Consider the following 24,830-nt stretch of genomic DNA (forward strand, 5'->3'; position numbering starts at 1 on the left):
CCATACAAAGCGTTAGTCAGATTGATTCAGTACAAATGTGGACTTAAACCAAGTTAATTGAACCATTTTTAGGTTTCAAACCATTATTTGACTAAATATTTTTTAGGACACCGATGATCCATCCAAGACATTGATAAAAGAATTGAATACACTGTAAAAAAACCCTGATATGATCAAGTTATGACAACATATGTTTTTACATTGCTTTAACTCATCAAAATAAGTTAAGCAATTTTCAACTTTTTTTTTATAAGTTCAACTTCATACAAGATTCAACTCGACAAGGTTTCACCGTACTGTGAAATATCTATTGTTTGATAACATCTAATTCATGGGGATGCCATTTACACTAAGTGAAAATAGCAGTATTTTCTTTGCTCTAAGTGTAAATAGTTGTATAGATGTTATTTTTAGTTAGTGCAAATAGTGGCAGCCCAATGTAGTGCTATTACAAAACAGTAATAATAACAACAACATGTTCAATGTATGATTATTGATTATATATATAAAATCATAAATGGATGCTGCCTTATTGGGACATTACTTGTACCCACCCGAACACCTATCCAATAAACACTTTATTCCCACTATTACCTTATTTCCACTTTTCCAATTTTCTAAATTTTTATTTAAATATACGCCTCTCCAATCTGATGTGCGATGGGAAAAAGAAAAAAGGCGGCTTTGAACTCGGGTTGGGGTCGGGTCAAAAAATATTGGCTCAACCAGACATCGGTGGCGAAGTTAATATTAATAGCCTCTGCCAAAATAGACACTCCAATTGAAATGCTTCTAGAGTCAAAAAATAAATATAAGCTATTTAATATGATTAAATGATTGCATGAGTGATTGCATGGCATTAATAACTGATTACTGTATACCAAAAGATCATCAAGTACAACTCTTTACGACAGCAGCTGGCAATATCCACATTTTTACATTTTGCAATATACTTAATTTTAGTATGTTGGTTGGACTAGCAAACACAGAAAGCTAATTTCTTATTGTGCCCTATTAAAAAAAAAAAAAATTCAGTCTACTACACTTTAAAAATATCATTTATTTAGCTTATTTATTTTTGAGTATTAAAACTTATACGCCATTACCACTAAAAATAAAATAAAAAACAAAATAAAAACTATTTGCTTTATTATTGTCATTTTTGTTGTTATTAACTTCCTATTCATAAATTCTAATAACTTACAACTTTAAGGAATTCAAGCAATGTACTGTGCGCAGATACTTTTACAAAAGAGAAGGTGTTGTGTGTGTGTGTGTGTGTGTGCTCAAAGAGGCCTATAAAGGGTTTTGTGATTCAGGCCCATTCACCTTCTTCCCAGCACTGGAGCATGAATAATTAATACGGCTGCTGTTTGACCATTTGCTGCTGTTATTTACACTGTTGTTGTTGATTTAGTTGCCATGTTGAGTTTGTTACCTTTGTCGGTTTGTTGACTGTCACTCTTGTGTTTCATGTAGCAAATCTTCAGGTCTGATCGTGTCAGTTTCAAGTATATTATTAGTTTTTGTAGTTGTTTATTTAGTTAGTTAAAGTTTATTTCGGTCAACTTCAAAGGAAAAGGCAAAAAAGAAAAACAAATTTACAAACATACATGAAACAAAAATAAATAATTTGCTTGACCGAAAAGGTGTCGGCTGAAGCTTATGCTTATTGCGCCGAACCTTTTTACATTTTATTTATTTAACACACAACACAAAACACCAAAGTCATCTTGCGTACATAAATAGTGACTAAAAGAAAAATAAGCTAAATTCATTCAGCTTTGTATAATGTAATCTTTTTTTTAAATATAATTTCTTAAAGCTACCTATGGATTTACATGTTTTCAGTTCATCATCAAGACTATTCCACAATTGATCCTCCTGAACAGACCGACATCTCTGTTTGACATTGGTTCTAATCTGTGTTACTGAACATGAGTGTTCCTCTGAGCTCATATATAAGGAGTAGATCTGAAACAGGTTTTGGACATAGTCTGGAAATTTATTATTCATTATTTTAAACATTATTTTGGCTATTTTAAATTCCACTAAGTCATTCAATTTTGATAATAATCTGTTTTATTTATAATTCGTATTGCACGGTTTTGCATGCAGAATAAGAATTGGTTTTAATTGTAGTTTTGTATGCATTTCCCTAGATCTCTACGCAATATGTCATGCACTATTAGAGACTGGTACAGTATATTTAAGGCCTTTGAATCAAGAATGTGTTTTATTTTAGACAAAATAGCCAGAGTTTTTGAAATTTTTGACTTTATGTAGGCTATGTGGGATTTCCAACTGAGTTTGTGGTCAATATACCACAATATAACAATATAATAATAATAATAATAATTTAATTTCACTTACTATTTCTAATTCAAACATTTCAATTCTATTTCTAATTGGACATTTGTATGTATTTGTTTTATTACTAAATAAAATAATTTTAGTTTTATTTATATTTAATAACAATTTATTAACATCGAACCATTTTTTAAATGTTTTCATTTCTGCTTATTTATAATAAGTGTTTATTTGATGTTGTTAATAATTTAACACTGTAAAGCTTACTATATGAAGTTATAGAAAAATCGAATATTTTGAAATGGAATAGTTTATCGAACCTTTAGACAAAATATAAAAGAAAAGCTCACACTTAAGGAAGGATAAACTGAGCAAAATTGGGTGCAGATATTGTGTTTTATGCTGCTAAAAGGTATGGAATTCTGATAGCTTGTAATGTAAATCAATCAGATTTTTATAACACTATAATGTACTACTTACATAAAACGCATATAAATAATTGTCCATGTCTCACAACAATATGTCTTAAAAGTAGAGGTTTTCATTTTAGGGGTCAAAACATGACGATTGAGAGATGCACAAATAATTGAGCCAAGATATTTACTGAAGTAAATGAATAAAATTATGAAAAATAATAATAAGACAATACTAGGCTACTACTAATAATACTAATGCTTTTAATCAAAACTCTGGAACCGAACAACAATAATATGACATCTAGATTGCTGTTATTAAACAAACTTTAAACTTTTAGTAACTGGTGTCAAAGAAAAACACACCACAATTGAAAGAAATCACGAAATTGTACTCAAAAATGTGTTTATAATAAATAAAAGTACTTTTACTTCACTCTATATGTGGCAATATTTTGCATAAAAAAAAAAACATATGAAGCACTAATACTGAATTTAAAACCACATATCAGTTTGGCTAGAAAAAACAATCTTCTTTTACTTTATTCTTTTAAATCTCAGTTACTAACAATTTTGGCAGGTTTTAAGTCAAGGCAGCTTAACATTTTAAGTTCAGCCAAGATATTTACTTAAGTAAATGAATAAAATGTCTCTAAGTTGTACAAATAATATTTACATTGTCAGTGGAGGATAGAAACATATAAAAATGAAGTTAATTCTGTTTGAAAGTGGCCGTCGCAAAGCAGCAGCTCATTGTCATGTCCCGCGCCTCGCCCTGCATCATTCATGTCCTCATCATTCACTGCTGCTGATGATGCTGAGGCAGAGCGCGCGTCCCCTCGCGCACGTGAACGCGCCTGCATGCATGCGAACAGGAAGCAGCGCGAGCCCGTGAATACTGACGCGCTGGGGAACGGATCGCTACGCTTCTACGGACCCCTTTCTTCATCCCTTTGAAGGGATTTACGGTGAAATAAAGGAGGCAAACAGAATAGTTTGACCGAACGAGCCAAGAGCCAGACCATATCCTCTTGTCTTTTGATTTTCAAGACCCCCTTTTGCGCTCGGTTGTTGGTTTTTTTTTTTAAGAAGGGCGTGTGGTTTTCCGGAGAGGGAGCTGGTGCATGTTGAATACTGTGCGTTAGATTTAAACGGTTCGGATCGTCGCGAGGAAGGATGGGCTGTACGTTAAGCACGGAGGATAAGGCGGCGGTGGAGAGGAGTAAAATGATCGACAGAAACCTGAGAGATGACGGAGAGAAAGCGGCCAGAGAGGTCAAACTCCTGCTGCTCGGTAAGAAACAATTAAACATACATGAGAGGCCTAAACTGCCCCGTTTATTTGTTATAACTGCTTTATAGACAGCCACTAAAACAATATTACTCCTTAGTTACCAGTAAAACTATACGGAAAGTTTGAGTGTGCTGTTTGGTGTTTTTTTGAAGAATTCGCGAGTGTTACTTTGTAGCTATCTTTATATTGCTTTATATGTTTTATAACTTTCGAGATGATCAACATTTCACTTTTTTTCAGAATCATTATAGATTATTATTAACAGAACATTTGGACAGAAGGAAATATTGATCGTTCCCATAAATGGCCACAAAGTGACAGAGCTGTCAAAAGAAAACTGTCGCAATGCACTCAAAACACACCACACACACACAGTCACACTTTGTGGTGCAATGGAATCTAAAAGAACAGCTTTAAGTAGGCGGAAATGCATCTTTTGAAGGGTCCATTGTAATGAGATGTTGGGCTGATGATGCGTCTGAGAATGGCGACCTGTTGCTTCATTCTCATTGTGAAATGATGGTACATTTGATCATGATGTCTCGAGCAACCGAGCATCTGTGTGTCATCACGTAAACATATGATAGATTAAATAGATACACATTTGAGATTAACAGCAGGTTCATGACAGATGAAGGGAAGGCTTGTGTTGAGGTGTAGCCCACATGCATTTATGGGTGATCTCAGGTCTGCTGTATAGCAAAACAAGCCCCCTTCCTAGGCCTTTTTAAGCCAGTTGACCAGAGCTTTATTCTACATTTTTATCACGTATAAAATAAAATAAATGATCTAACATAAATCAGATTTTCCTTTTGATGGAAAAAAATATATATGGTGAACTGGAGGGGACATGTTTGGTTCATTTAGTTTTGTCGTGGTCATGACATATTAACTTGTGATGATATCCACAAGATCATTTTGTCGTGGCCACGCGATGTGAAGTCTTATGTTGAGGGAACAACATCCTTTTTTCGTGGCCACGAGTTTAATGCATAATCACACTTGCATGTCCATAGCAACCTGGGATTATCAGAAATGGATATTATTCATAAATTAACATTTTATTTTGACTTAAGTATGACAAAAAAGTTTTGAATTGAGAAATTATTATATTAACCTGTATTATAGTCCAACTATTATATTAGGACTATATTATATTGCTCGTGATGTTTCCTATAGACAGCAGCAGTCGAATGAAGTTTGTTATTATCAATAAATGTTAAAAGAATATATAAGAACATAAAATAAGCCTACAAGAAAACATTGTATCCTACCCATACATCCTTTAAAAAATCCGTTCACTGAACCATGACTACATTCAAATTTGAAACATTTGTATAAAATATGTAAAATTACTATTATTTATTTATGTATCTATCTTCCTTTTGTATGCATGTATGTTTTTGTTTTGCGGGCCAGTAAAAATGTTGGCAGGGCGAATAGAAATCTGAACTATTGGCCTGACGAGGCACACAGAAAAAACATTTAATGCTATCTATTACATTTCTAACCCATATCTAATTCTGTACTGTACCTACAATGATCTAACTGTCGTAACTGGAACTAACTATCCAACCTTAAGACTGATATAAAACTACTAACCCCAACTCTAATTATTCATAAGCCATTAACTGTTATGAAAAGCAATTATCAGTTTTCTGCTTTAAAACATTAGTCCATAATGCAAGTGATGAAATAGCAGTATTGTTTATGACAGTCAGGCCAGCATAATAGAAACAATTTAATAAAATAATAATATTTTTTTTGATCTCTTACAGTGTGATTTAATAGTTTTCCATTTCTCAGAACTAGTTACCAAAAAAAAAAAAAAGGCTAGATATCATGATACCAGACAACAGATACAACATTTGTGTCTGTTATCTGTAATTCTATGTTCGAGCCGGTACTGTCTGCAGTCATTTTGACCTCAGTACCCACTGCTTCCACCGAGATGTTAGCTAGATGGTATCTCAAATACGTCTCCAGGCAACGTGGCACACAGACACACAAACTCAGTGTGTTCAAATGACCCATAACAGTGGCACCAATAGAGTCTGGTGAAAGAAAGGAACCAACATGCACACTCACACTCTGAGTAGTAAATATGGAAGTCCTCTTTGGTTTGCAGAAATGACCAGCACATGGAGGGTTTGGTGAGTTCATGTGTTTGTCTAAAACAGAAGCGTATCAGGCACTGGGTCGTAGTCGACCCCGTGAATATCACGCTGGGGTGCATTGACACCTGACGTGGTTTAGCAGCTAGAACACACGTGCCGATGCAATCACTCAACGTGCCAAATGTTTGCCTTTAATATGCTGTGATATGAGCATTTCGATCCAACAATAAAATCCAACAATATTTTAAATCTAATCCATTAGAAAAAAGAAAGCTGTTTTTTATTTCTCACGGACAGATATGAGGTTTTTTTTTTTTCCCAGTAATCTTGTAGATTTATATTAAAGTAATTCATCATACAGAACACATTTGCACAGATATTTGTGGTGGAGCAAATGTGATTTTCTTTCAGTGTCGACACACACATCTAGATAACAAGTTTGTCAATGGCGAACATGATGTAATACTTGTTTTTGTTTGGTCAGTGGTTGCATTATTTGATCAAATATTTTGAATATTCCTTATATATTTTTATATTATTTAATTACTTATTTGGTAAGTGCCCATGTAATAAGCAGGATAATGTATTTTCATCTGGTTATCACAAAATAAGCGATATTTACATTTAATGTTGCCAGATGAAATGTACACAAAGTTGTTTAAATCAAATCAACAATTTGTTCGGGCAATATTTTCTCAATTTAAATTATTATAATATTTGAAAAAACAACAACAAAAAACACATTATACTATTGAAAAACAAAAAAGGTTGATCCATTGACAAGGCTGATGTCTTGACCCCCCCCCCCCCCCCCTCCACAAAATTAATGTTAAATAGCCAAGTGAGTACAGGTTTTGGCTGATAATTTTGGCTAAAATGGTCCAATGTTGACTGAATAATTTTTCTATCCCTAATACGTATAGTATTTTTTTTTTTTTTTTTTACAGCTGGTGCTTTGGGTTGATTTCCAGTAGATGTTGCTTTAGCAGCTTTTGGCAGGAAATTGCTAGTGTTTTTGCACCATAGAGGTCGGGGTGTGGTGTACTGCGGATCATAACCTTCGGCTTGTGTTTGATAACCCAACCGATTGCTGGACAGCTGGTCTCAGCGGAGGTGTGTGTGTGTCGTGTTTGGAACAACAGGGATGAAAATGAACTGACTGGGCCTAATGTAGCAGTACTAATGTCTGTAAACCATATAAACCTCAGACCATCTCTCTGTTGATCACTTACACACACACATCTCCTTTAATGAAAAACACAAGGAATTACGAAGATATTTAGCGTGGAATCTATTGGTCATGAAAAAGTCATTTAGCAATGTTAGTGTATGGTATTGTTATCTGTTATAGAGTAGTTGTGTGATTGAGTGAAAGCATAGATCAGTCTTTTGGCACGTCATGGTTTGGGGGTTTTAAGAGGCTTTGATGTGCATACCGTTTACATTCCAATGATGTCACCGGAGTGAAAGTTCAGAGAGCCGTTCAATAAACTAACGTCACAAAGCACTCCAACACTACAATTTATCGGTGTTTTCCACTTGTGGTACAGCTTTAATGCTTTTAAAAGGGATAGTTAACTAACTAACTTGTTAACTAACCACCAGATTTTGTAGGCCTAAGTAAATAAGCACATTCATTTCTGCAAGTAATATGTACCGTTTAACGCATAGACAATTTATAGCTAATTTACAGTAGACCTATAATATAATGTTAAATTACTATAATTATTACTAATTTTACACTCAGAAATTGAAAAAAAGTGACTAATTATAAAATATACATTTTTATTAAGTATAAAACGTTAAAAAAATAATGAAAAAAATCAATTAATAGTTTATAAATTAATTAATTTGGTATCCATATCTGTGACACTGGCCTTGGTAATACTTGGTAAAGGTATAATAAAAATATATGATAAAATATGCTTCATTTATTTTGATTGTATATTAATTTGGGAGTCAGTGTGTAAATATACAGTATTTATAATAACAAGTTTTAAGGTGTGATTAATAGCAATTGATTGCACCTAATATGATCAAATGCAGAAAACTGTGATTAACTGCATATCATTTTTAAATGATTTACATTATTTAGACTAGGCTACTTTTGTAGATAATGCAGTCTTTGTAAAATCACTTTCCAGTCAATTCCTGACCTAATTGAGTCCCGTCCAACATTTTTTTCTTCTCATTGAATATTTGGTTTTACTCAGAAAACAGTCCCATTTTGACTTTAAGGTTAATCCAAACCCTGCTAAAGAGACAAGTTTAGAAATTAAAAAGCCAAAGTGCTCCTGTGAGTGTGAGCTGTTTGATGACTCTGTGTGTTTTGTGAGACGTGGATTCAATAGAAGATGTTTTGGGAATACCAAATGAGAAGATTGTTAGTCTTCATTAGTTTACGTGCTCAAATTAGTGTGCGAGTCATGATTTTATTGGGTTCCAAAAGTACAAACTGTTCATCTTGGGTCATCTAAGAGACTCTTTGTTTCAGAGATGCACTTGTGCATGTGTCTGTGTGACTGTCTCTTTCTCTCCGTCTTTCCCCTGGATGGGTACATTGATAAGTCCCTTTGGGCTACAGGTCTCTCTGGTGAGACATAATTAAAATATTGTGTCCTTTCCACTCCCGTTCTCTTCCTTCTGAAGGAGTCTTTCCAATTACAGGTGTCTGCTCATCTACGACCCTGCCAGGTCAAATGTTTACATGGAGCTGTTACTGAAAATAATCTACTGTAGCTACTGTGCTTTGGGATTTAAAGGAAAAGTGTGCTTTTTCCCATTTTAAAATATTGTTTTCCTAGTTTAATGAGTAGAGACAGATACAAGTAAGCTATTTGTTGGTTGACTTAACACTGTGGCTTTGTGCTTTCAAAACATTGCTCAGTTTGTTTAAGCAGTCAACTGACTCAACCAATGGTGTTTTTTAATATTATTATTATACAGTACACATTATTCGTAAGGCTGTATTTGCCCGTTTGATGTCACAGGTCACCCAATATCATAAGCTGTTTTTGGAGCTTGATTTATTATTTGATAGGAGCTTTGTTTATTATGAGGAGGTTTTAAGCTATGAAACTTGCTGGATGTTTTAATGGTACAAAGATCTCTGCCTATATGTCAAAAGATCAAGGAAAATTGGATTTCTCATGCCATGACCCCTTTAGTTTAAAGATACATATACATACAGAAAAATAAAGATATAGCACTGACCCAATAGGGCAAGATGATGAGAGTTCCATCAACTGACCCAAAATGTGAAAAGAAATGACATGGAAATTACAGTTCATCTTGTGAAAAATGTTAACAGATCTCACCGGCAAAAACAGCACGCTAAAATGTATCTGCATGTGAGGATCATTACAAGGGCTTGAAGTGTGTAATATAATACAGAGCGTGTGTTTGCTGTAATCTAATAAGACGGGGCAGTGCGACAAAGCATTGCGTTCGAGTTGTCACATGGTGTCAGTGTGTTGAGACATGCTGGAGTTGTGTTTCACAGATAGGGCTGTGATGCAAGTCTGCTATCGATTGCAATCTGTACAAAAATGGGGAGAGGTATCCTCGAAGGGGCCAGAAAAAAGTGGTCATTGTGTCAAATCTCAAGTAAAACCTTGTAGATGGAAATTGGAGATTGCGGAGTGCGAAAAACATGAGGCCTGCTGCTATCAATTATTAAGATCATTATGCTACTCATAAAATGTATGATTAGTGGAATAATCAAAATGAAAAAGCCTTGTGATCTTTCTCAACGCTAGGTGGCTGGCTTACATAACCACATAGGAACTGAAAACATCAGATGTACTTTAATGATGCCTGCGGTGAGATGTGATCATATTTTTTTTTAATACTAAAAGATTGCAAACATACATAATACATGTTTTGCAGGTTTTAGAGCGCTGTTGTTGTTGGTCTAAATAAAATGATGAAATCCAGCTTTCATCATAAGCTGTCAGCATATATTTTATTTGTAATAACATAGAACAGGAGACACATAAGAGAAAAGATAAATTCTCTTAAAAAGTAAATTTTCTACAGTATATGGCACATAAAATGTTATGTCAAAGCACATTTGCCCTGGTCTATACAGCAGGTTATATATATATATTAGGGCTGCGTGATTTTGGAAAAAAAAATGGCATTGCGATATATTTCGTTTTTCTGTGATATATATTTTGTGATATTACCAGATGACTTGAATAGCTCCATTTAAAAAGAATTAATCATTTTAGAATGATTGGGGTGATTTTGTAAGGGAGTGAATATGCATAAATAAACAGTGCTTCATGTTTTTCAGGTAGGTCTAACAGTATCCAGGTACAGAAATTGAATAATCAAATGTAAAATAACTGTCTTCTCTGTATAAATTAAATAGAATTAATCTTTGTTACAGCTATAAAAGTGATTTTCTCTAGTATTTTGTTGTTTGATTAACATTGATGACAGACAGGAGCAGGAATGTTAGGCTGCTGTCACTTTAAGACCGAATGCACGGATCCAATATAATGATACGCACTCGTTTTCTTTCTTAATTGTTTGCGTTCACGTAAGCCATAAGTGACTGCGTTTACGAGGATACTCACCGAGAAGGGCATTTTGACATAATTTTACGTGTATTTGTCCGTTGATTTACCCATGTATAAAATTAAATATGACATGTAACATTATTTTTTTAAATGGTAGCTGACTAGCTGGGGGTAAAGCTAAAAGATTTAGCTGGGGGTAAAGATACTTTTGGGTAAGCATCTTAGTGAACTAGATAAAATTGAATGCTTTTCTGGTTACAAATAGTTTGCAAGGCAGCTTAGTGAGATTAATATTAATTTATTAAGATATATGCATTAATCTTAAATTGGCTCTAATAGAACAAAAACACATTGTGGACACTTTTTTTATACAAAATAATATGTTATGTTGTTTCTTTCATTTTGGGGTAAAATATAACAAACATTTCTTTGTAAGATACACCGAAGGAGGAAACTATTTCATCCAAGGCAATTCCAACATTTGTTGACATTTGTTTATCACACCCCAGCTGTCGTATCTGCAGGTTTGCTCACATTGTCACAACATCTTTTACCTAATTTGTAAGTTTACAAGGTGTGTCATGGCGGGTGTTGTTGTGAGGAACCACTTGGCTCATTCAACCCACAAAAGTAGAGATGATACGTCAGCCAGGCTGAATAAATGGTTGATATTTGCTTATTTTGACATTCATTTTGGTACGTTAGTCATTTTTTAGTATTCAGCTAAATTACGAACCAAGTGAATCCTTTTTATAATTTTTTCCCTCCCATTAGGAGGAAGCATTAGAAAGCACTGCTAAAATAATTTAAGCAATTTTATGTCAGCAAATGTTTACAGTTCAGTTCTAACAAGTTACAGCTCATATTTACATCCAGATGGACATGGGCCACCAGAAACGATGATCAAGGAAAGGAGTTTTATCTGCTCATGCTTTATGCGCACAATCATCAGGAAGCCAAGAGCAAGTTACTATGACAAATGGGGATTATCATGCATTACTGGAAACGCATGCATATGAGCGATACGCTGCGGAGCTGCTTTTCACTGGCATGCGCCCATCAGGTATCGGAGCCCTGTTTGGCAGCATGTCCTCAGAAACGGGGCCGGTTGATATGGCAGTGTGACAAGAGTGGGCTCGAGCATGCGCGTGTACGAATGCATGTGTGTGCACGATCGCATGTGTCAAATGGACAAAAGCAAGATGAGTGTAATTGTGCCACAGCTCACAGCTCCTTTACAGTTCATTGTCACGAACAGAAACTGGCTCGCACCTTGTTCCTCTAGTGGCACATTCTCTTTGTTTATCCGTAGCTTTATAAAGATTTCTCCCAGGTTGCACTAGCTCTGGAGGGCTGTTTCCAGCACTGCTCATAACACAGGTTCTTGTTATAAAAACATACACCTCTATTTTCTGATTCAGTGGTTTAATATTCCCCCACAGCCTGTCGGAATTCTTCTGTTACATGTGCAATGATGTTTTAGTATGGAAATTAAACTTTTGTTTTGTTTTCCATGGGGAGGAGCTGATTTTACACACTGATAACACCGCAAAACACAAACAGATCTATGACACGACCCTCATATTTTCCTATATTTTAATTTATTCAAAAATACTGTATGTTACGTTTGCAATTCATACATTCAATGAATTACATACACCTCTTCTATGGTCAGTGTTGTTAACTAAAACTATTAAAAAAATGTTTGTTTTCGGTAATTGAAATAAAACTGAACTAAACTAAAATATTAGATGAAAAACTTAAACGGAAATTAGAAATGTCTTAAATTAGAAAAGTACTAAAATTACTAAAACTAAAACAAAAAGGATATTATATATAGTGTATCAACAATACTAAAATATTACCTCTCTGTGATGGACATGTTTTTCATTTCTGAATTCAAATTCATTTTGATATTTTTAACAAGCTGATACAACTGTCCGGATATCATCATGATGAAAAAAAGTCGGATTAAATGAAATTCTTCATTTGGCATAAACGTATTATTTCTTAGAAAAAATCAGGAAGGACAAAGAAAAACACAATATGTAAATTAATTTAATGTACTGTGTTCTATAGATCAATTACAATCCACAAAGTGCTGGTCTATTATTTGATTGTATTTATGTTGAAATGGCCGAACCATTTTTCCACACTCTTAAACCCTTAAGTTGATCGGTCACCATCCACTTACTCTTGGTTTCCATTGTAACCCATAATAAGCTTATCAAATGTTGGTCTTTGATCAGCCACTAAGCTTTTGGCAAAGAGCTGTGCGCATTTTAAGTGCATATATGTGTTTATATTAAAGGAATGTTCACAATGTCCAATACAAGTTAAGCTATACTGAAAGCACCCTGACCATTTAAACTTGGAAATGTTTGCAAATACGAGCAAAGATATCGAAAAGGGATGTGGCTTCAAGTCGATTTTGACAGCTGAAATATCACATGTTTGTAAATTGTATTGCTGAACCCCTTTCCCCTGTCTGCCATTGGTTAGAAAACCAGATAGTCTTTTAAAGGTTCTCTAAGCGATCCTGGGTGACGTCACTTCTTGTTGACGTTCGAACTATTGTCAAACAAAACGGAGGCTAGCTAGACCCTCCCTCCTCCTCATCCGCACACTAACCCCCCAAGTCCTTCTTGTCGGTCATTGGCTGGAACAGTTTGTTATGTTTCGGGGAGCGGGTCGCCGCAGTTTGCTTTTGTTGCTGTTTGTGGAGCCTGGGCTGTCTACAGAGATCGCGTTTCTTTACAGTGTGTTCAGGGGACAGGCAGCCAGCGGATAGTGAGGAGATGTTTGCTGTATGTGACAAAAAATGTTTTGGCCTAAAAAACGCGTGACATCGCTTAGAGCACCAAGTCCATGGGGTTTTTCTGTTAAGCAGATCAAGACAACACACACACAGCAGTGGAGTTTTCTGTCTCAGTGCTTGGGAACGATATCCCAGTAGATAAGCTGGCTAAAGTGGATTCTATAAGTGGAGCCGTTATTGAACCAATCGATGCAGCAGTAGGAGCTGACAAAGTTTACCAGCTGTGCACATTTGTGAACACACACGGGATAGGAACAGTGAGGTGTGGTCTGATGACTTTATCTACACGGCATTTTATTTACTCACCATTATGTCGTTCCTAACCCATATAACCTTGAGAATTGCTCCTGTCTGACTCGATCAACATTCTTCAAAACTACTTCATGGAAGATAGAAAGCCATAGTGGATGCCACTGGAATGACACGAGGGAGTAAATGATGACAGAATTATCTCCCGAGAAGTTAATAAAATATTCATACTGCATGCAATAATGAAAAAATTAAAGTGTTAGAACAGCTATGTACAACAATGTTCAGTCTTAGATCTTGTATTTCCAGGACTAAAGAGACAGCCGCTGCGTACATCGCTCTACAGGGTTTTAAAAATTCACGCAGGGGCTCCGAAACAAAGCACTAAACTGAAATTGTCAGGCTTTTTGAATTTGAATTTTGGTTTTCTGTCTTGAGGGGCTCATCCGAGTGAATACATTAAGTTAAGCCAGTCATTGTTCTTGTAATTCATTAAGTCTTGAGCTAGTTGTGTTGTTTGTAGACAAATGAGTTAACTCGCACACAACTGCTCTTTTACAGGTGCTGGGGAGTCTGGGAAGAGTACAATAGTCAAACAAATGAAGTAAGTGTTTTGTTTTCATTTCCTAATCTAATTACACTGCCGTTTTAGGCTGAATATCATTTATTGGTTACTCTTATCTCTCTGTATAGAATCATCCATGAGGCAGGCTACTCGGAGGAGGAGTGCAAACAGTACAAAGCTGTTGTCTACAGCAACACTATTCAGTCTATCATCGCCATCATTCGTGCCATGGGGCGACTCAAGATCGATTTCGGAGACGCAGCACGAGCGGTGAGTCACAGGATTGGTGGCCTGGTGCGCTTCATTTCTCTCACAGCCAACTTGTGTAGATTCAAAGACATTGTAAAAATGAAAAGATGGACCACTTGTAAAAAACAGAATAATTAAAAAAAACAAATGGAATGGAAGGAAACATAACGGTCAATATGAAAGCTGTTGGAATGGAAGTTTTGCCTTTCAGTTAAATGAATCGATCATCTTTGATAGTGAGTGCTTACTGCAGAATGTGGAACTTACAAAAACATGCAATTCATATACAGTGATTAAAATACACCTCCTCTACCCTCTAAAAAAGTCTGTGAAAAGTTTTAACCGTATTTTGAATTGCGCATTCCATTGTATTTTGTTTTAGGGTTAAAGGAAACTTTAACAGATAGTGTTCTGGCAGAAGATTTTTTTCTTGGTGTATGATGGCCATAATTTCTGTATTCAAATTATATGCATAAAGTAAGTGAAATGTCAGAGTCGTACGGAAGAAAAATGACCTTTTTAATGACCAGGATAGTTCAGGTTGTTAAATGTCATATGGTACAACCTCCCCCAAAAAACTAAATGATATTTCTTAATGAATAATTAATGATATTTGTAAGAAGGAAAAAAAAATCATAAATGTATGATTTAACTAAGATTAATAAATGCTGTTAAAGTATTGTTCATTCTTAGCTCATATTATCTAAAGTAGTTAACAAATGTTAACTAATGAAGCCTTATTGTAAAGTGTTAGGCCTACCTGAATTTCAATTCATCTTTTTTTAATTTCAGTAGATTTTTTTACATCAGTAGAACAAACCTATTATCATACCAAAATCAAGATGTTAGCTTGTATAACACAATAAGTCGTAAAGGTTAAAAAAACAAAAACACACAAAGGTTGCGGTATTAAGTCAATTGTGATTGGATGATTATTAGGATAATTTAAATCTGCTGTCCTCTCTCCCTGTGTCTCAGGATGACGCGCGGCAGTTGTTTGTGTTGGCGGGGAGCGCTGAGGAGGGTTTCATGACAGCAGAGCTGGCTGGAGTGATAAAGCGTTTGTGGAAGGATGGAGGAGTGCAGGCCTGTTTCAGTCGATCCAGAGAATACCAGCTCAACGATTCAGCAGCATAGTGGGTCTACATCTCTGTCTTCCTCTACCCATGCTGTCTTTCTCTATATGTCCTCTGCTTCACCTTACACCACATCCTAACCAATGAAGCGCTAAAGTGCTAGGCGATGAATCACCCCACAGGAAAAAGAAAATCTCTTTAATATCTCAATTGTTTCTCCTACACAACAATGTTTGGCCTCAAACTGCTCAGATATACATCCATAACTTTAAATCAATAGTTTGAAATGTTTCTTCATGATTTTTTATTTAATTTAAATTTCACAATGCTTCATGGGACTGTAGTTTTTCCCCTTATTGAAGCTGTTATGTACAGTCTTGTAACCTGTGTATTTTTGTCAGATTTTCAAAAACTTCTATTTTAAAGTTAGTAATGTTGTGATTCAGTCGTAGCTGGATGATTTGGTTCATGGCTTAAAACTCTATATAACGAAGACTTTTTAATATCCCTATGGGAAAATACTTCCGGAAACAAAGATGCTGTTTTTGACCGCACACATTGATTTCTCATTGTCCCAAGTTGTAAAATAGACATAAAATATGTATAATTTCATGAATATACATTTTTATCAACTGTAATTTTATCATCTCACACAGCATTTTGCTCTTAGCAGGGGACGAGGATGAATCACCTCATAACTCTTTGTTTTTGTCCTCCACAGCCATTCTTTATTTATCTTTCTCTATCTCTCTACCTCACATACCATCCTCCCTTCCTATCTCTCTCAGCCTGTTCACCTTTTTGGGTGCTCAACCGTTCATTCCCCCTTCTGTTTTCTCGTTCCCTCCCCTTATGTTTTTCTTGTTCACTGAACATCAGCCACTGCCAAAACGGCAAGTTCAAACAACTTTATCCCGTACTCTGACATCTCCTGTCTTGCCGTATCCGGACTAACTGTTTGAGCCTTGAACGAGCTTGTCAATATTTGCCCTGCTGCCTGCTTACCGTGCTACTGGAACATGCCGTTACCCTTGACTCAGAAAACCCAGAGACTAGCTACACGCGTACAATGTTGATTTTCACATGAGAAAAATTCACAGATGAAAGTGTGTCACATGCTGCTACTGTTAAGGCATGCAAATATGTGTGGGTGCGTGTTAAGGTTTCATGCTGCACAAAACCGCTGCTAAAGATAAAGTAGTTAAATATAGCAATTACAGATAACAATTATGTTGTGTACTCAGAAATTCTTATTTCTCTTAATCAAATAGTAATCACTGTACAAACAGTAGTCACTCCTGTTTTCCTATAACTGTCTTATTATCTAAATAGGCAGCTGCCTTTTAAGGAAGCATCAAAACTGAATAGAACATTATGAGCGTCTGATTAAATGCTGGACATTGTTTTGTGGGACCGATATTGATATGCAGAACCTATTTTTAATTATTGCTTTATTTCTTTTTTCATCCATCCATTTTCCAAACCGCTTGTCCAATGTAGGGTTGCAGGGAAGCTACAGCCTATCCCAGTGTCTCAGGCCATAGGCAAGGAGTTTGATTTGAAGTTTATTTTTTATAATTTTAAAACAATAACTAAATAATTGTAGATTACATCAAATATGAATGAATATTTCTTATTATTTAGTATCACTCTCACTTGAGAACTCAATGGAATTTACATAAAGTCAAATAATTCAAGCAAAAAACAGTTACAAAAACAAAAAAAATGGATTATGAATATTTATTATTATAGTATCACCACTCGTTAAATGAATCAATAGCTTTTACATGAATGTTTTTGCGTGAATTATTAAAAAAAATTATTGAAGTATTATATAATTTATAATTGTTATTATATTACATTCATTTATACATGGCACATGGAAATCTTGGTTATAAGAATACATTTGAAAAAGAATTACCAATGAAACTATGGTTTTATCTGTACTTTGCAGTATTGAATGACGAGCAGTACTTTTTTCTTTTTTTCTTTTCAGTTTCACACTAGGTTTTGGAACAGAGCTTCTGTGTAAATGTGTGTGTGTGTGTGTGTGTGTGTGTGTGTGGTACAGGTCTCATTTGTATATTTGTGAGTACATAATGTGGTTTGGCTTTTGTTTAAGCTGTTACTAAGCATTACCAAATAGCAAGCGTAGCCTGCGTCACACCATTTTATTTAGGGCCATGAACATCATATGAAGTGGGCAGTTGGCAGACGTTATGGCTAAGCAGGGCTGTTTCCTGAAAACAAACACTGACTGTTGTGCAATTGTTTGAGCGGAGCTGCGTGTATGTTTAAAAAAATCTTTTTTAGCAGAAGGGGATAACTGCAAATCCACCCAGGTCTACCCCTGTTCCCGTCTCAATAGATTTACTGGAACCAACAGGAACTGCTCACTGCACTCATACTATTTCATTTAATTTGAACTAACCCTTCCCTCCCTGTTATATCTTCACAGCTACCTGAATGATTTGGACAGAATAGCACAGGCCACCTATATACCCACTCAACAGGATGTGCTGAGGACCCGAGTCAAAACCACAGGCATTGTGGAGACGCACTTCACTTTCAAAGACCTGCACTTTAAGTGAGCACTTTAGGTTGCTTTATTACAAAATTGCAAAGAACGTACTCTCATTTCACCCCCCCCAAAAAAAAAAAATCGCACGAAAAATGGTTGGGCTTAGAGAATGAATGCAAGAAAATTAAGCCTATTTTAGGACCATTAAACATTTACTAATTCTCAGTACAATAATGTGAGAAAATATCATTATTATTACTTTGAGAATATACTTTTATGTACAGTATATACACAATATGTTTACATCACAATTATTTCAATTGAGAAGTGCATTTATAAAATGTAACCGTACATGTGCATCATGGTAGTATATTTGTTGTACTGACTGAATATAATTTATGTTGATTTCAATGAAAATAAATGATAAAATCACTTGATTAAATTTGCATAACAGTAATGAGAATTTGGGAGTAGATGTGCTTAATTGTCATTGAAATGATATTGTAATGCAAAAATGTTAAATTCTTCACAAAATTGATAGATTTCTTTCTGAAATTCACCTAGTCATTTATTAGCTTTATTACATGTAACATAATGATATGCATTTGCATATCTATTGATTGAATTAGGAAGTACTTCACAGTAGTTTTGAGTTTTGGTGTAAGTAAACTGTGAATATTGGGACAACCCACACAGTGTGTGACTGCAATCATGGGCAAGAGTGATAGAAAAGAGAAGCAGAGAGCGAAAAATAGAGAAGTGTCAGTCTTGAACTGGTTTGCACTCTGATCGAGACAGGAAGAGGAAGTACATAGCGTCAGTTTCTTTGCCCATATTTAGCTTTAGACCTCTCAGAGTTGAAAACTAGAGTCCAACTCAATACTTTTGTATGCTATGTATTTTTATGCTTATTAGAGCATCACAGCATTAGCTTAGCAACATTGTAAGAAATTATAAGTCGAGTTTTCTGTGCACTTTTTGTCACACAGAATTTCACTTTTCATTTCAGTTAGTTTGCTCCCTTAACAGAGTGTCAGCTAAATAGCTCACTCGTTTAAGACTGAATTTTGTTAACCATTTTAAAATGTTATGCATTTCAGGATGTTTGATGTCGGAGGTCAAAGGTCCGAGAGAAAAAAATGGATCCACTGTTTTGAAGGCGTGACTGCCATCATCTTCTGCGTGGCACTGAGTGACTATGACCTGGTGCTGGCTGAAGACGAAGAGATGGTGCGAAAGTACTTCCAGTTATTTAGAAAAATACAGAATTACAGTGCTTGCGAGGAGTGCTGTATTTGAAATTCCACTTTTTATTCCTTTTCTTTATAATTAATTCAAACTGGAAGCGGGGAATGTACAAACGTCATTCAAACATTTTGTAGATCATTTCTTCTTTTTTTTTTTTACTAAATGTTATACTTTTAAGGAATTGAAGAAAAATATGAAACTCTCCCATTGACTAGTTAGCTATTCAAAAATGAACAGACAGTGATGATGTGACTAACATTTGCCTAATTGTGATTGGTTGAACACGGTGACTATCGTTAATTAATAATAAAGGAAACTATTAAAAACATTTTTGTTAACTGAAATAAAGCTGAAGTAAATGAAATAAGTTGAAGAACTTAAATTACAGATTCAATAAATGGATTTAAACAAAAACTTAGTTATTTTAAAAAAAAACTAATGAAAATTACAAAAGAACAAATGTACAAAAAAAATTAAACAAATGAACTAAAATATAAAAATAAAAGCTAATTAAAATTAGTATTTAAAAACTATAATATAAATTATAATAATAAAGTAACAGGGAATTGTGTATTATATGAAATGTATTTAAATCTATTTAATAATTTATAGCTGCCTATTATTTAAACAGAACTGAAGCCTAGAACCCAACATAACTTATAACTTTAATTATTTTTCTGTCTGGCAAGCATTAGTATTTCCTTCAAAAAATGTAAATCTGTATACTGTGGTCTGTTTATATGAGTCTTAAATCGATAGTTCGCCCAAAATGAAAATTCTTTGTCATTTGCAACTTTGGACATTCTGCTACATAACTCCTTTTCCCCCTGTAAACCTGTCATAGATTTACTGGTGACCCTATTATATACAGGTCCTATAGTTTGAAGTGTTTTTGAATGTGTATCGTGTGAATGGGGCAAAATTCTGCCTGACGAGAAAACCAATTCCTGTATTTATCATATAATCCATGCCCACGTGATATTGATTCAGTTTAAATCCTACTTTATTAATGGTTCGCAAACAGGTATTGATTGATTTAATGGTAAATGGCAGAGGACTAAAGCACATCTCCTCAGTCTGTATTCCATAAATCAAGCTTTTGAGCAGGGGCGAAAGGCAACTCGATACAAAGCTCGGAACGTAGTCATTAAATGATTGTTAAGTGGATGGTGTATATCACTGTGTAATGTAATAACGTGTTTAAAGATGCTTTCAAGCCAAGATACTCAATCAACACCCATTTTCTTGTTCTTTCTGTCCTTATTTCTTATGTTCCATCAACCAATTTCTCTCTCTGCAGAACCGAATGCATGAGAGCATGAAGCTGTTTGACAGCATCTGCAACAACAAGTGGTTCACGGACACCTCTATCATCCTGTTCCTGAATAAGAAGGATTTGTTTGAGGAGAAGATCAAGAAGAGTCCGCTCACCATCTGCTACCCAGAATATGCAGGTCAGACCCCCATACTGGTTTACTCTCGGTTACATGACTGTACTTTTTCAGGACTGTCGATTCAAGATATCAGGGCAAAAATGCCCCTGTATGATTTTTTTTGTCTCATATTTATATAAGCAATATCACACGAGTAACGAGTGCAAAATCACACTTGTTCCGAATAGCACAAGAGCAAATGCTATATTTATTTTATACAACAGTTCAATAAATAAGAAGTTAATAATGTGTTTTATACAACAGCCATGCGATATTCTACCAGACGTTTGTATCGCTCCGTTTGCAGCATTTCTCACAGCGAGTGTCATGGCTGACGAGCAAACCCATTATACTTTTACAAATACTACAGTTGTCCATTTTCTCATTTAAAACAATAATGGCTTTAAATTATGTTTTAGGGGGTAATTTCCCAGCTAAATTTAAAGAATAATTTGTTATTAATTAGATTCGAAATATTAAATCGCTTGACATCCCTATATACACAAATTATTTGAAAAGTTTAATGCTGAAATTCTCAATTTTATTTTCCTACCTCAGGCCCAAGTATAGTTATTTACTTTTACAAAACCTAAACCGAAAAATAAAGCACTGCATTATTTCAACCCCATCACAGAAAATGTGTAAATATCAGAAAAATGGTCAAATTTCTAGGTCTGAAAATGACATGGATATAAATGAAACTCTAAAACATTACTGAAAAATTATGTACATTTCTACAGATGGACATTTTCTGATATTTTAAAAAATAATTTTAAATATATATTTCTATCACTTACTCAAAAAGACAAAAAATGTTAATTTTGAATTGAAACAGAAATCCATTGATCAAAACGTGTGGAAACCCTGTTGGGATACATATACTTACAATTTGAATATAATTTGCATAGACAACTGAATGAATTCTATTATTATCACAATGACCATTCAAATCGAAATGCTGAATGTTACGGGGGTTGGAGACAAGAGCAAAAAATGACTAATCACAACTTGGAATAAAATGTATGTGGACCCTTACATATTACATTGTTTCCAGTTATTTGATGTCACAGGAACATCATCCTGTGACATCACTTCCTCATACTGAAAATGTTTCCTGCCCATCTGACAGGGTCAAACACATACGAAGAGGCCGCAGCCTACATTCAGTGTCAGTTTGAGGATCTGAACAAGCGGAAAGATACCAAGGAGATCTACACTCACTTCACCTGCGCCACAGACACCAAGAACGTGCAATTTGTCTTTGACGCAGTGACCGACGTCATCATCAAGAACAACCTGAAGGATTGCGGACTCTTCTAGAAGCGGGCTTGTATCTGGTGAGGCTCAGCTTCCTCAATGTCACGTGTGCCATGCTGGCTATGCAGTTTGTATTTATGTGCAACATAATCAATGTTCATATTGCGGATAAAGTCACATACTGGCCCCAGGGCCATCATGGAATAAAACATTACAGGATGAATGTGTGCTTAAAGGTGACGCCTGTAGTGGTTTCAATGTTTAAGGGATAGTTTGCCTAACATTTTTATTTCTGTCATCATTTACTCATGATGTGCGAGTAAGTGATAAACAAGAATTATACATTTTTGGTAAATAATTTCTTCAAGTTAAGAGCCGGACTACCTCTTAAGGGGCAATATCTTTTTAAACATGCACTACTGCCCAAAAGATTTTATTTTTTTTGCAAAGATTTAAGCTAGGATGCATTAAATTGATCATTAAAATTATTGTTTGGTTGATGGCTTGGCTGTAGAGTTCTGCACACAATATTGAAAGCTGTGCTTGTTTGTCATGCTTCACTTTTTGAAAAAAATATCTTGTTTCTTGAACATCTGAATCTGAATAATTTTTGCCATTTGTTTAGTGCAATAAGTGGCATAAAAATTAATTCCACACTTCACCTTTAAATTGTGATGTTAAATGTGGAAAAGTAATGAGTGTGTGAACTAGTAAAAAGTGCAGTAAATAGTTTACTCATAATGCCTTGTTTGAATATGATAGTGAATCATTTAAGTAATTCTTCTTTATTCTTTTCCTCTAGGTGCAATTGATGAAGCCAGTTTTGATGTGCATTTTGTTGGAGAAAGATTGCAAGACTAAGTATGGAGAAAATTAGTCTTAAACCAGTGCTGTACATTACGCCACTTTTGTCAGCTTTATTTATGGTTTTTGTCTTTGGAAATTTGAAAAAGTAGCATTTAAAAATGAATTGTGTCGAATGTTCGTACAGTCGTTGCTGTCACGGCCATGTTGTTTATTTTTCCCCCAGACACAAGGGATTTCTTTTTATTTTGCGTTCTTGCATCAGAGAAGTTTCCCTTTTCTTGTAAAATGTTACTTTTTTTTTGCCTTTGCGGTTGTTGCTATGGGGAGAGGGGAAGATTGTGCTACTCGATCCAGTCTGTTGGTTCTCGTGCCTTCGCATGCGTTTCTGCAGTCTTTGTCCATTTGCTTGGGTTTGCCTGCTGAATATCTCTCCAACGTCAAAAAATGTCATACTGGATTTTACTACTTTGAGAGCACAAATCCTCATATGCATTGAATGCAAGTGTGTGAGAGAGATAGAGAGAGTGTGTGTGTGCGTGTATCTGTTTGCGTGTTTATGTATATATATATATATATATATATATATATAAAATATGCCGGTGTAGAGAAAGCTAATGGTTCATACAATGAGTGGTGGTGGTCCAAACCTCTGGGTCTCCATGGCAACAAGAGTAGACCAAACAGCCACTTCAGATGGAGAGGAGTCCTGTTCAGCTGTCAAACGCCGAGACGCACGCAGGACTTGGAATCTGTCTCTCAAGCACCTGTCATCAGACACTGGCCGCCATTTTAATGGCTTAATGCTCGGAGAATGACGCGTTGCGTTGCCGAGGAACGCCATTGAGAGACAAAGCGACTGAGAAGGTTCGGGATTTCACAGAAGTAGAAAAAAACAATATGAAAATGTCTGCAAGACGACATTTGAGGCAAGCGATACTGTTGATTAATTTTGAAGAAAACTGCCACCTCTTGTCTGTGTGTTCTCCATATTAGGGGAACATTTGTACACTCATTTCCCTTATTTTGCTAATAAAAGGCATTTACTTCCTGAGTTGTATGTCTGTAGCCTTTGTTACATTACTTACTAGCTTGAGAAAGACGAATTCTAAAACAACTTGGCATGTGTCTTTTGTGGAGAAAGCAATCCCAGAATACATCGCAATGAACTCAGTCGAAACAAATCCAAAATGGCCGACACAATCTAGAAAAACATTTCATCCTACACCGATTGTTATCGTTAATAATAGTTTAGGGTAATTCAAAATTTATTATTTTGCCTAATATTGGTGTGTTATACAATTTTTTTTTATGCGAATTAAAATATCACACAATTAGCTTAGCAACACACGCTAACATAAAACTCCATATAAATGAATCGAGTCTCCTGAGTGGACGGAGTCTACTGTTGCAGTTCTGCAATAAAAGCGTCTGTTCAAAGAATAAATGTCATGTATTGTAAATGTGAGGGTGGAAAAGTTCTCCGTGCAGATTTGGCTCGTGTTGGTCAAATTGAAAGATGGTCATGGAATTCGCCAGCTTAACCAACCGAAAATTGCTTGGTGAGAAAGTGACTTCTTTGAGAGTTGTACTTCATTCATCTCTACATTAGCAACAATAGAAAACTGACCTTTTTTTGTCTGTAAAATTGTAACCGCGCTTTTAGAAGGCGACTGCCAATAGGCACTGAGGAAGCTCACTAAGTTTTGGAGCAGAGCTAATTATGCTATGGTTTGTGAAATCTCTGGAATTTCTATATAATGGCCTTCATTTCCTACTTAACATACAAAAGTCATTTACAATCCATTTTACCCTGTAAAATATATTTCCCAGTGAAATGGGGAAAATAACGTAAAATGGTACTTTATTTATCCATCAGGAACTGATTAGATCATAAAAAAAAGTGGGTGTTCCAGACCTCAATGAGTTTGCTAACACAATTCCCAAATA

General features: G+C 35.2%; 1 protein-coding gene across 1 annotated transcript; it reads left to right on the forward strand.

Moving 5' to 3' along the window:
- Positions 1–3,584: 3,584 nt before the first annotated feature.
- On the forward strand, positions 3,585–23,934 carry gnai1 (guanine nucleotide binding protein (G protein), alpha inhibiting activity polypeptide 1). The gene is made up of 9 exons (XM_056247493.1): positions 3,585–4,017; positions 14,289–14,331; positions 14,421–14,562; positions 15,520–15,677; positions 18,076–18,204; positions 19,239–19,368; positions 20,687–20,840; positions 21,949–22,156; positions 22,879–23,934. The coding sequence occupies exons 1-8, from the start codon at positions 3,900–3,902 to the stop codon at positions 22,137–22,139; spliced, it is 1,065 nt and encodes a 354-aa protein (XP_056103468.1). The 5' UTR covers positions 3,585–3,899; the 3' UTR covers positions 22,140–22,156; positions 22,879–23,934.
- Positions 23,935–24,830: the final 896 nt, after the last annotated feature.

The sequence above is a fragment of the Rhinichthys klamathensis genome, unplaced genomic scaffold (assembly GCF_029890125.1).
Source record: "Rhinichthys klamathensis goyatoka isolate OS25496 unplaced genomic scaffold, OSU_Roscu_1.1 h1tg000048l_1, whole genome shotgun sequence".
Lineage (NCBI taxonomy): Eukaryota > Metazoa > Chordata > Actinopteri > Cypriniformes > Leuciscidae > Rhinichthys > Rhinichthys klamathensis.

Excerpts from the sequence above, each read along its gene's own strand:
- gnai1 (XM_056247493.1), top strand. The coding sequence starts at position 3,900 with ATGGGCTGTACGTTAAGCACGGAGGATAAGGCGGCGGTGGAGAGGAGT. Across the intron at positions 4,018-14,288 it reads GGTCAAACTCCTGCTGCTCG|GTGCTGGGGAGTCTGGGAAG; the intron begins GTAAGAAACAAT and ends GCTCTTTTACAG. Across the intron at positions 15,678-18,075 it reads CTCAACGATTCAGCAGCATA|CTACCTGAATGATTTGGACA; the intron begins GTGGGTCTACAT and ends ATATCTTCACAG.